Here is a 12,478-nt window from a genome sequence, read left to right as displayed (position 1 = left end):
CTGTTCATTTTTCCTTCTTTACTAGTTGTAAAGCCTTCTTCTTCTCATGAGTAACATGTTGTGCCTCTCTTTCTCTAGCACATTTGATTTTTTCAGTCTCTCATTACTTGTAGATCTTTTTATGAGCATTCTCCTGTTCAATTCATTTTTCTTTAGCATCTCTAGCAGCCTGCTCTTTTTGAAGCTCCTGTTGAAGTTTTGCCTGTTGTATTTAAGCAATTTTATCAGCTTTTTCAGCCTCTATTTCATCCAGATGCTTGTGTGCCTTAAGAACTTTTGTTGGAGACCAGAACTGTACTTGGCTAGAATTATCTCTATTAAGTAGGCCTAGAGGCTTGCCTTGCTTGCAGCATTGCTTCTCTGTCACTAGAGTTGATCTTAGGTGCTGATTCTCATATTTCAGCAGTTCATTATGAAGAGCAAACTGCTTACTGGCTTGAATAATCTATTTAATACTTTGTGAATTTAGACTGTGCTGGAAATGTATACTCTTGATCTCTTGTTAAAGCTGGTGCATATTGCTAGAAATAGAAGGTTTAACTGGCAGTATAGAGGCTTGAGCAGTTTCAAATTGGTGTAGTTAATATTGAGAATTCAGAAAATTAATTTCAGTCTTTACAAAGCCAGCAAGTATATTTTCAACTGTTAAAGCCTTCTTTCAAGCTATATTAAATAGTCTCCAGAAATCTCTTTTTGTCATTTAAATATAGTCTATTCTGTAATATAGTAGTGCTTCTAGCTTGTTTGAATATGTCTTGCCTAGCAGCTTAAAAATTTCAACATCAAGAGATTACAAATGGTGAATTGAATGTGACAGAAGAATCATAAGAAGAATCTTTTTGCAGTCAGCATATTCAATAAATTTTATATTTATATGAGAGGAATGCCCATCTAGTAGAAGCAGATGTCTTTCTTGACCAGCTTGTTTTTTAGTATACTTATTGAAAACCTGTTTCAATTACTTCAATTCATATTTATTATTACTTCAACCATTTGTTGAAGCTGCAAAGTAGACTCATTTACTTCCATCATAATCATCTAGTCATATATTCTGGAGATCTCACAATTTGCTCTGGTAAATAAGAGCTGAAGATAGTACAATTTCTTCAGCAGAGACTGAGCAGAGCAATAAGAGGAATTTCTGACTATCATTCTAGATGGCAGCATTCTTTCTAGCTTGTAGAGCTTCAATAGAGACTAATTACTTTAAGGCATGGCAAGAACCTAGAAGGAATTTTTTTTTATCAAGATTGTAGATGTTTGAGAGCTCAAGATTATATTGATTGATTTTCTGCTCCAACTACTTTATAAGTATCAAATAGTTAGCTAGTATCAACAACTACAATTGCAATTAATCAAATAAATCATCAAATTACAAGCATATAGAAGTGCTTAAAGCACTGATAGTTATCTGCTACCTGTCTGTTTCAATTAATTGCTTTGAAATAAATACATTTGATCTTGTCATTATACTACTTGCAAAATTAATTAATTTAGTTGATTTCAACATTTTCTTCTGTCATCTCTTGTACAATATTTTATAGAATCTGAGATGTAATGACAAGGCTGCAGCTAGAGAGCTTGTTTATATAATTCAGAAGCTCTGCCTTCTGTATATTAGAGAGCTTTTTCTTATATTGGGAGGCTGCTTCATCCTGAGCAAGTTGCAAGCCTTTATACTATTGATGCAAAATCTCTTAATTAACTGAGTACTTTCTTGTGATTGTAGTATAATTTAGAGTCTCTTGTAATTCAAGATCTTCAATTGCAAGCCTAATTAAGGTGTTGTTGACCATGTTATTGCATATTGAATGTTGAATATTAGAGGGATTTGGTGGTGGAAAATTTGACTTGTTTAGTGGTGTTGCTCATTTAATAGTGAACTACCTTACTAGTATTTAGTAGAAATTGGTCAAAATTTGCAGAGATTAATTTAGCTTAGCTATATCAAGAGTATTAAGTTTATAGAGCTGATTTAATGCTGGTGCAAAGTCTGAAGAGCAAAGATCAGATAAGAAGAGAAAGAGAGATAAGATGAAAGTAGATAAGATAAGATAAGAGTTTTAGCTTGCTTAACATATCTCAACAAAATATAAGTAAGCAAGAGTCTTGACAAGAAAAATCAAAATAAAAAAGTAACTGGTAAGAGATTTTTCAAGTAGAAAGAATATAATAATACAACAAATAGTAGAGATATAATAAAGAAATTTTAGTAGTTTGTTTAAAGAGTGTTATTGAGCTTGTCTCTCAAAATTCAGACAAAAAGATCTTGTGATTACTAAGTAATAGTGTGAGAAGTGTTTCTGACAAGGTTGAAGCTTGCACCATTTATTTCCACTTATATCTTAACAACCAGCAAGACAATTTACTTGAAAATTGAAAAGCTTCTTAAGTAGAGAAATAGCTTTCAAATAAATGTAGTTTCAACTATTTTTAACAAGAGTTGACTAAGTTGTGAAAAGAGTGTGAGATTTGAACAGCTAGTGCTTTGAATACAGATATAGTTTCTATATTTTATTAGATCTTAATATGGAATAGTAGGGTTACATCTTTATTTTAACATAATACAGAAAGTTCTTTCTTTGTATACAATGTTTGAAATCTCAAGTATATTCTCTTCTGAGTCAGAGATAATTAATATGTTGTATATTTGTGTGATACTCTGGAATTTTTAGAGTTGAAGAGTATTACAGAAAGTAACAACAGTTTACAGATTAAAATAATAATTAATAATTCAATAGTGCTTCAGTTAAGCTAGCAGTCTTGCTCTGACAACAAAAAGTTTCTGTACAGATATGACAGAATTAGAACAAGACTATAGTATCTTCTCAAGAGTAGCAGAATCAGATATAATTATACAGTATTACAAAACTTCAATAATACAGAAAGTAGTCAAGATATAAAAGTATCTGATTTAAAGATATCTAGTAGATAGATAAAAAAATTGATCACAATAAACAAGTCTATCAGATCTCTGGTAATACATATTCTTATATACATGATGCTTCTCTGGTAATAGTTCTGTTAAGCTATTTTATCTATTTTACTACAGTATGTTTACTATATTTTTCAATCAGTTCTATCATGCTTGGTGTAATTGGTCAGCTTATCAGTTGTATCATTAGTCACATAATCTCTATCTTAAAGTTTCTCTGTAACAGTCTGTGATTCTGTTTTATCAGGTCTCATCTAATCATTCTGTGTATTCTGCTGTTATGCTGCAGGATTCATAACAAGACTTGGTTAAACCAGGTTTTCAAGTAGATTTGATATTAATAAAGTCATAATACTGCAGAATTTGCCAAATACTTAAGTGAAATATATCAGATTTAAAGATAAGAATCTCAGTAAATTTTTCTCAGCCAGCTCTATTCTTGTGAATCAAATCTAATATCTTAGATTGTTTACTGGAATCTATCTCTTTCAAAGTGTTCTGATTACTTTACATCTTCAATAAATGAAATATTAATTTACTGGTTCTCTTGAGACTTATAGTTACAGTCTTTAGCTTATTTTTCAATTATACAAAGAGTTTTAGCAGGAATTCCTAGAGCAGTAGAGACTTTGTTAACTAGTATTCTCCAAGAGACTAAAGCTAGAGCTTGAATGTGAATAGCAATTGAATGAAACTGATTATTTTCAGGCATTGAAAATTATAATTGAGATGAGATTCAAGCTGGCTGGTGATTGTTTTGAAATCAGAAGGTACATGTGGGTCTGTAGTAATTTGGGTGGAGAGTATTGTACTTTTGATACAGCTATAATTACTAGCGTGAGTAAAGACTTCTGGGACGCACCTCCGTAGAAGAGTTGGATTTTGAAATCGCAGTCATGGGGTGGTAAAAGATGTTGGGTGGTTATTACTTCCCCTTTACAAGCCACAGTCTGATCATCTGCCTGAATGCAAAACATACCTGCCTTCTACCCACAGATTTAAGAGGCTTCAGGTCCAATATGTGGCCACCAAATTGCATTTGCCATTCTGCTTTGGCCCCCCCCATTCTTCAGACATCTTATGTATTTATGTCACAATCACGACGATTCGCTTCCTCAAAACAATGGCAGGCAAGACAGTTTAAGGATATATACTGGCGAGAGGCGAACCTACGGGGTCTAAAGAGCCGTGCAGCATTTAAATTACTACAGGTATATCCTTGTGTCTGATACTTTCAAAAAAGTATTTGGCAAAGTTGGTAATTTAGTTCTAGATTAACAATCACTATCGCATATTTGAGCCTGGGCAAACAGTTGTTGATCTGGTATTCAATTTAACCTTATCGTGAATTATGAAGCTACTAACAGTGGTGTTCAGGGTTATGCTCCTGGTTCCTGGTCTCAGGCAGGCATTTCTACCACTCTTGCTTTGTTATCATCTAATGCTTGATATTTATTGTAGGTTGCAGTTGACTTAACTCATCCGAATGGGAGGGTCCTGGGGATTGACATTATCCCTGCCCAGCCACCTAAAGGCGTATCAACGATCCAGGGAAATTTCCTTTCCCCTAGGATTCAGGCATATATTCGGGAATTCCTGAGAAATCCCGACAGAGGCAGACCCCTTCGAGAGGAACTCTGCTCGAGAACTCCCCAAAAACCTCGGACTGCCAATGAGGTGGAGACCTTCGAACCGGGATACATTGACAGAGAAAAGGATGTTAGTGAGCGTATTTCCAGAGAACCCTGCGATGACCACTCTCCTCAGACAGAAGCTGGGGAAGGTACAGTCGATGTTGTTCTAAGTGATATGTCTGCTCCCTGGAAACTAACCACTGGCTATTGGAAACGAAGTCTTAATGACCCGTATAATAGGATGATGAATACTAGCGGGCTGGGTTTCCGTGATCATGCCCGAAGTATGGTACGAGAAACAGTGCAGCATCCAAAGAGGCCTTGGGTTTGCTTACATGACATAGGATCTATGTAATGCTGCGGTGAACTTCAGTTACGATGTATTAAAGCCAGGAGGGCATTTCATTTGCAAATTCTATCAAGGGAATGAAGATCAACAACTCGAACTCCGCTTAAAATCCCTCTTTCAAAAAGTGCATAGAGAAAAGCCGGATTCATCACGGAAGGTTTGTGTTCTTGATCCCATTTAATGGTACTCTGAACTAAATTCAGCCACAGGAGTCAAGAGAGGCATATTTTATTGGGTTAAAACGAAAGAGATATGCTATCAAATCAGACATTGTACTTTGACAGAACGGAAGTGTTTAGGACTGCCCGTTGCCATTTGGTACTTGCCAGGAACCATTTTTTTAGTCAACATAGATGTTGACGTGGTAACTTGGGTATGTGGAGGTTCTGGACAGTCAGGGGGTAATTTCCCCGGCTCTCGGAAGGGTTTCCCTATATATATAAGCTTCTCAGAGAGCCGCCAGGCTTGACACAAGGTGGGCCAAGACTATACCGGCCTTAGACGTCGTTTTAAGGGTGAAAATTGTCGCGTTTGCGTCTCAGCTTCCCGGTCTTCGGCGCAATTATTGAGTCCATCACTCAAGTCAAACAATGCTTTCTCGCGTTTTGCCCCGAGAACCCGACGCCGTTTCACGGCGTTGCGCCCCATCTCGGAAATGCCGAGTCGGGACGCTTTGTCAGTCAAACGCAAGGCCGAGATATTATTTTGCATCGTTTGTTCAGCCAACAAGTCAAGACTGTCGTGACGCCCTTGCATACGCTGCGTCATGTGTTCTTGAACCCCCGGCTTATGATTCTCAAAAGAATTGGTATCCTTGACACTCGCTTCAAGTCTCGGCGGCGTGCTCCCCTCCCTAGATGCTGGGGAACGCTTAAATTCTTCGGACATAATGTGCGCAGTGTCGACATCGATATTAGTCCGGCTCAAGAAAGGCGTGACAGAAAAAAGGGATTTATCACCCGGAAGCGTAGAGAAACTTTTAACAGGTTGACAATTTTTTGATCTTCCCGGGGTTGCGATGGCTATCTGCGGTCGGCGCCGCACAGGTCCCGGCATAAAGTCTTGTGACTCCGCTTCCCTTGCAGCTCCCAAGTAATTATCCAAATGGCTCCTTGGCGCAACTTCCACCTCAGACTGCTTTCCTTCAGCGATGTGCAACCTAACTTTGAGCTCTTTTATCTCATTCTCGAGGGCTGTGCGTTTATCCACTTCGGTCTTCAATCTCATCTCCAGCTTTTCCATTGAATGTTTCTGTTTCAATATCTCGTGGGCGGTTAAGTTACTCTCCTTACCCATCCGTCCCGAATCATTGTGTTTTGCGGACATCACAACTTGTCGTTGATTCTGAAGTTCCGACTCCAACAAATTGATGCTTTTCTGCAGGGCCAGCCTTTCCGATATAGCTGTCTGGTAAGAATTATTTTGTACGCGCAACTGCGATAGGCGTGATTTCATGTTAGAAATCTCTCGAGCCAAACATTGCTTGTCAGCTTCAGTCCCGGCAATAGTGGCAGATATCGCTTCTAGGCAATTGGCTTCTGTCTAAAGAAAGATCAATATCTCATTTGAAACACACAGGAAAGGACGGCCACCTTGAAGGTCTTGATTTGTCGGAATTTGAATTGAAGGACAGTGTGAAGCTGGGAAAGTCTTGTTTGTACATATTGTAATTGCTTTTGTAAATTCAAACACCGTGCTTGCACACTCTGGAGCTCTGAGGTTGAATCCTCAAGTCTCCCTAAGAAGACATCCCTGTCGTGCTCTGAAAGTAGCTTGGCCACATTTGATGAGCGGCAGCTTTCTGCAATAACGACAGCTGTGGTTTGACCAAGAACCTTTTCATATTCCAATTGAAGTAGCAAAAGAGAAGTAGGCAAAATCTGCAGTATAAGTGTTAGCAATAGTAAAGAACACATAGGGAAGTCTGACTTTATTTAGACCATTGTTTTGATTCCTCTGCTTCACCATGGTTGTATAAGACTTGCGCCCAAAATATTAAAGGCAGCAATTTCATCAGGCAGGTAAAGGCAAAGAAGGAAGTATCAATATGAAGTGGGCTATTCAATTGATTCTACCTATCATAGTATTTATCAATGTATGAGCCAACATGGGAGAAGAAGTGTGCAGAGCAGTGTAAACCAAAAAACAGCAGCCTAAAGTGTTCATCCCGCTACATTTTGTGCACAGATTTCACATAACATAAATGCACTCAGCAAACCCCATAACATTTCAATCACCCAACACCTTAACCACTCAATGACTGCAATTTCAAAATCCAACCCTCAAACTTCCAACCATGATAAAATAATCAACAAAGCTGTACAGAGGTGTGTCCCAGAAGTTTTTGCCGTGCTAGTAATTAGGCTTGTACCAGAAATACATTGCACCAAATTAGTATGGATCAGCCTGTACCTTTGATCATGGATTTATTTCTCCTCTTTTACATCCTCCCAAGTATTCATATCTTCAAGATGTAGAAAGCTGCTAGAGTCTCTGCAGCTTCTAATCTACTAGCTAGGTAATTTTTTTCTAGATTCTGCTGTTTTAAGATCTTTCTCTTTAAACACTGATCTTTATACTCTCTAGAACTCTTATAATCACTTTCTCTATACTTATTCTCTCTCTCAAGCTGTATAATCTCTTAAATATGATATGAAATTCATATAATTCACTGTTGAATCTCTTTTGTGAAAGCTTATTTCAGACTTACAGTTAAACTTCTTTTACAGTCTTGATTTTATGTAGAGCTTTATATGAAGTTATATGTTCTTTTATTTATATTCAAGCAGATTTAATTATATTTAAATCTAGTGAATTCTCTAACTAAAGTAGCTACTTTATTTTATATAAACTATAAGGTAGTTCACCACTAAACAAGCTACACCACTAAACAAGCCAAATTTCACCAAATGCTCCACACAATGAATTTATTAAATATCTCAACAACCAGATCTTTATTATTAAATAGCTATTAAATATTAAATGAATGTGTTCTTTAAAGCATAAGAATTAGTATAGTTAGGAAAATAAACAGGTGGACAGCCTAATATTACAGCCAGAGGAAGAGATTCAGAGAGTAGATAGAAAAGAATTTAAAGAAATATTAACAGTAGATTTCTTAGCTAGAGAGTCTAATATCTTGCTAGAGAGACTTGTAGAGCTCTTACTCTCTCTTTTGAAAGATTATATAAACTCTCTGTATTAAGACTCTTTAATAGAGAAGTTCTTTTAACAGCACTTTGAAGCTGGTGCTTGAAGCTCTAACTGCTAGTATTTAGTAGTATATTTAACTGTCTGTTTTTTCTTCTCTGCTAGTTGTAAAGTCTTCTTTTTCTTATAAGCAATATATTATGTCTCTTTTTATCTAGTATATTTGGTTTTTTCAGTCTCTTATTACTTACAGATCTTTTTACAAATATTCTTTTATTTAATTTATCTTTCTTTAATATTTCTAGCAGTCTGCTTCTTTTAAAGCTTCTGTTAAAGCTTTATCTCTTATATTTAAGTAATTTTATCAGCTTTTTCAGTCTTTATTTCATCCAGATGCTTGCATGTCTTAAAAACTTTTATTAGAGATCAGAACTGTACTTAACTAAAATTATCTTTATTAAGTAGATCTAGAGGCTTGTCTTGCTTACAGTATTACTTCTCTATCACTAGAGTTAATTTTAGATACTAATTCTTATATTCTAGCAGTCTGTTATAAAGAGTAAATTACTTACTACCTTGAATAACTTATTTAATACTTTGTGAATTTAGATTTTGCTAAAGATGTATACTTTTAATCTCTTGTTAAAGCTGGTGCATATTGCTAGAAATAGAGAATTTAATTAGTAGTGTAGAGACTTAAGTAGTTTCAAATTAATATAATTAATATTAAGAATTTAGAGAATTAATTTCTGTCTTTACAAAGCCAGCAAGTATATTTTCAACTGTTAAAGTCTTCTTTCAAGCCATATTAAATAATCTCTAGAAATCTCTTTTTATCATTCAAATATAGCTTATTTTATAATATAGTAATGCTTTTAACTTGTTCAAATATGCCTTTTCTAGCAGCTTAAAGATTCTAATATCAAGAGATTATAAATAATAAGTTAAATACAGTAAGAGAATTATAAGAAGAATCTTTTTACAGTCAGTATATTTGATAAATTTCATATTTATATAAGAGAAATGCTTATTTAGTAGAAGCAGACATCTTTCTTAACTAGCTTGTTTCTTAGTATGCTGATTGAAAATTTATTTTAACTACTCTAGTTTATATTTATTATTGCTTTAATTATTTGTTGAAGCTACAGAGTAAACTCATTTACTTTTATTATAATGATCTAGCTATATATTCTGAAGATCTTGTGATTTGCTCTGGTAAATAAGAGCTGAAGATAGTGTAATTTCTTTAGCAGAGACTGAGCAGAGTAATAAGAGAACTTTCCAACTATTATTCTAGATAGCAGCATTTCTTTCAGCTTGTAGAGCTTTAATAGAGTCTAATTACTTTAAGATAGAACAGAAGTCTATAAGAAATTCTTTTTTATCAAAATTATAGATGTTTAGAGGCTCAAGATTATATTAATTGATTTTCTGCTCTAACTATAATCAACTAGTTAGCCAGCATCAACAATCTCAATTAATTAAATAAATTATCAAATTACAAGCATACTTATAGAAGTGCTTAAAGCACTGATAATTATCTGCTACCTGCTTATTTTGATTACTTGCTTTAAGATAAATGCATTTAATCTTGTTATTATACTGCTTACAAAATTAATTAATCTAGTTAATTTTAATATTCTCTTCTGTCATCTCTTGGACAATATTTTGTAGAATCTGAGATGTAATGACAAGACCACAGCTAGAGAGCTTATTTATATAATTCAGAAGCTCTATCTTCTGTATATTAGGGAGCTTTTTCTTATATTAGAAGACTGCTTCATTCTGAGCAAGTTGCAAGTCTTTATGTTATTAGTACAGAGTCTCTTAGTTAACTGAGTACTTTCTTATAGTTATAGTATAATTTAAAGCCTCTTGTGATCCAAGGTCTTTAATTGCAAGCCTAATTAAGACATTGTTAACCATGTTATTGTATATTGAATGTTGAACATTAGAGGAATTTGGTAGTGGAAGATTTGGCTCATTTAGTAGTGTGGCTTATTTAGTAGTGAACTACCTTATAACTTTCTCTCTATAAAATAAATATATGCTGATGCTTTATCTTCTTACACTAGAGTCTTTAATTAATCCTTAAAATACTTTTTTATAAAAAGAATAAGCTTGGAAATAAGAATCTTTCTAGTTAAAATAAAACAAAGAAATTAGTAGAAATTCAGAAAATATTTAAATTTTTTAATATTTATACTAATCTACTTCTTTATTATCTTTATAAACTAGCTTTTTATTCTTTTCTGTAAACTAAAAGACTGATTTTCTTTTAGAAATTTTATAAAACTTTATTTATTATATAGTAGTATTAAGCTTTTATTTTTTTTTATCTTAGCTTTTCTTATAATATTAAGCTTATTTAATTTTTTTAAGCTTTCTGCTTCTCTACAGAAATCTTTGCAGTTTAAATATAATAAAAATCTCTTCTTTTTATAAATAAGATAGTCTTAAAATATAAAAGTTAAAATTTTCTTCTACCTCTACCAAATACAAATAACAGATCTGACTATAAGTCTGTAAACCTATTCCCTATATGCAAAATTAAAAAGCTTTCTGTTGATGCTTTAAGATAACTAAAATCTTTATTTATGTACTCTGTAGATAATATTTTTTCAGTTATCTAGAATTTAATTCTTATAAGTAATAGTAAATTTTAGTCTGTTCTCTCTTATAGACTTAGTTAGACCAGATTTTGAAGTAAATTTAATATTAATAAAGCTATAATACTGTAGAATTCATCAAACACTTGAGTAAAATATATTAGATTTAAAGATAAAAATATAAATTTCTCTTAGCCAGCTCTATTCTTGTAAATTAAATTTAATATCTTAGATTCTTTACTAAAATCTATCTCTTTAGAGTATATTAATTTGCTGATTCTTTTAAGACTTATCCTCTTATCCATAGATTGAGGTACAATTAGCGTGGTTTTGTTTGAATACAACACTAGTGATTAACATTGATCTAAAAGCCAATAAAATATCATACTACTTATATAGAGTTCACTGCAAATCAAAATGCAAATCCATTAGCTAGAGCATCTGAAACTATTAATAAAGTTACAACATGTTGGTGCAAGAAATACATCTTTCTATAAAAATCTGCATTTTGTTTTTCATACAGCACTCTCTAATACCTTAACCATGGTCAAAAAAGCTCTTTTGAAAGATATTTCTGGTCAATATACCTTTAATTTAAATATTTATGCTGGCTTAATTTTTATACTCTTACTTGGCCAGGTAGTTAGATGGTGAGACAGAGCAATATACTTTCTAGACTTTCTCAGAAGTGTTAGTCAATAGAACATGGTTATAATTATTAAAATCTTAGCATATAGTAATAAGTTCATATTAACCAATTATGATATGTAGTCCTCTGTATTCTATTACACACTAGAAACCACACTACTTGTGCCTCAATCTACAGACAAGGGGATATCTGTAGTCTCTAACTTATTTTTCAATTATATAGAGAGTTTTAGTAGAAAGTTCTAGAGCAGTAAAGTCTTTATTAACTAATATTTCTCAAGAAACTAAAGCTAGAGCTTGAATATGAATAGTAACTGAATAAAACTGATTATTTTCAGGCATTAAAAATTATAATTAAGATCAAATTCAAGCTGGCAATTGTTTTAAAATCAGAAAATATATATAGATCTGTAGTAATTTACTTGAGTATTATACTTTTCTTATAGCTATAATTACTAGTGTAAGTAAAAACTTCTGAGATGCATTTTTGTTAAAGCTGTTAGAGTTTTTGCAGCTTTTAATTTACTAGCTCAGCAATCTCTTTTTAGATTCTGCTATTTTAAGATCTTTTTCTTTAAATACTGATCTTTATACTGTTTAGAATTCTTATAATTATTCTCATTATACTTATTCTTTTTCCCAAGCTGTATAATCTCTTGAATATGATATAACATTTGCTTAATTCACTATTAAATCTTCTTTTATAAAAGCTTATTTTAGACTTGCAGACAAACTTTCTTTATAGGCTCAATTTTGTGTAAAGTTTCATAAAAGGTTATATATCTTTTTACTTATAGTCAAGCAGACTTAATTATATTTATATCTAGTGAATTTTCTGACTAAAGCAGCTGCTTTATTTTATGTAAATTATATAAGCTTTTCTATATAAAATAAATACATGCTGGTGCTTTATCTTCTTGCACTATTATTATTATTATTATTATTATTATTATTATTATTATTATTATTCATTATAGTCTTATGCAGTCAGTGACTATGAAGACTACCTAGCAGCTTTTCTGTTAGAATTTACTTAGTATACATTGTAGAAACTGAAAAATAGAAAAAAATCAAAGTATTTCAAGGCAATATAAGATGTTCTTTCTCCACAAAAGTCAAATAACAGATAGTAGATAATATCAATTTTAAAGAA

At 32.9% G+C, this 12,478-nt stretch overlaps 2 protein-coding genes across 2 annotated transcripts; one reads left to right on the top strand and one right to left on the bottom strand.

Annotated features, from left to right (window-relative positions):
* Nucleotides 1-3,802: 3,802 nt before the first annotated feature.
* CIMG_07241 (21S rRNA (uridine(2791)-2'-O)-methyltransferase MRM2) lies at nucleotides 3,803-6,402 on the top strand. Its single transcript, XM_001243344.2, has 7 exons — nucleotides 3,803-4,146; nucleotides 4,209-4,259; nucleotides 4,313-4,339; nucleotides 4,397-4,746; nucleotides 4,810-4,858; nucleotides 4,914-5,075; nucleotides 5,128-6,402. The coding sequence occupies exons 1-7, from the start codon at nucleotides 3,847-3,849 to the stop codon at nucleotides 5,197-5,199; spliced, it is 1,011 nt and encodes a 336-aa protein (XP_001243345.1). The 5' UTR covers nucleotides 3,803-3,846; the 3' UTR covers nucleotides 5,200-6,402.
* On the bottom strand, nucleotides 3,927-7,111 carry CIMG_07240 (uncharacterized protein). The gene is made up of 4 exons (XM_001243343.2): nucleotides 6,848-7,111; nucleotides 6,511-6,798; nucleotides 5,411-6,460; nucleotides 3,927-5,349 (listed from the first exon to the last, which is right to left on the bottom strand). Exons 1-4 carry the CDS (start codon nucleotides 6,884-6,886, stop codon nucleotides 5,263-5,265), a joined length of 1,464 nt encoding a protein of 487 aa, XP_001243344.2. The 5' UTR covers nucleotides 6,887-7,111; the 3' UTR covers nucleotides 3,927-5,262.
* Between the last annotated feature and the right edge of the window lie 5,367 nt (nucleotides 7,112-12,478).

The sequence above is a fragment of the Coccidioides immitis genome (genome assembly GCF_000149335.2).
Source record: "Coccidioides immitis RS genomic scaffold supercont3.2, whole genome shotgun sequence".
Lineage (NCBI taxonomy): Eukaryota > Fungi > Ascomycota > Eurotiomycetes > Onygenales > Onygenaceae > Coccidioides > Coccidioides immitis.
Note: the sequence above shows the minus strand (reverse complement) of the source record. Positions and strands in the feature narration are given on the sequence as shown.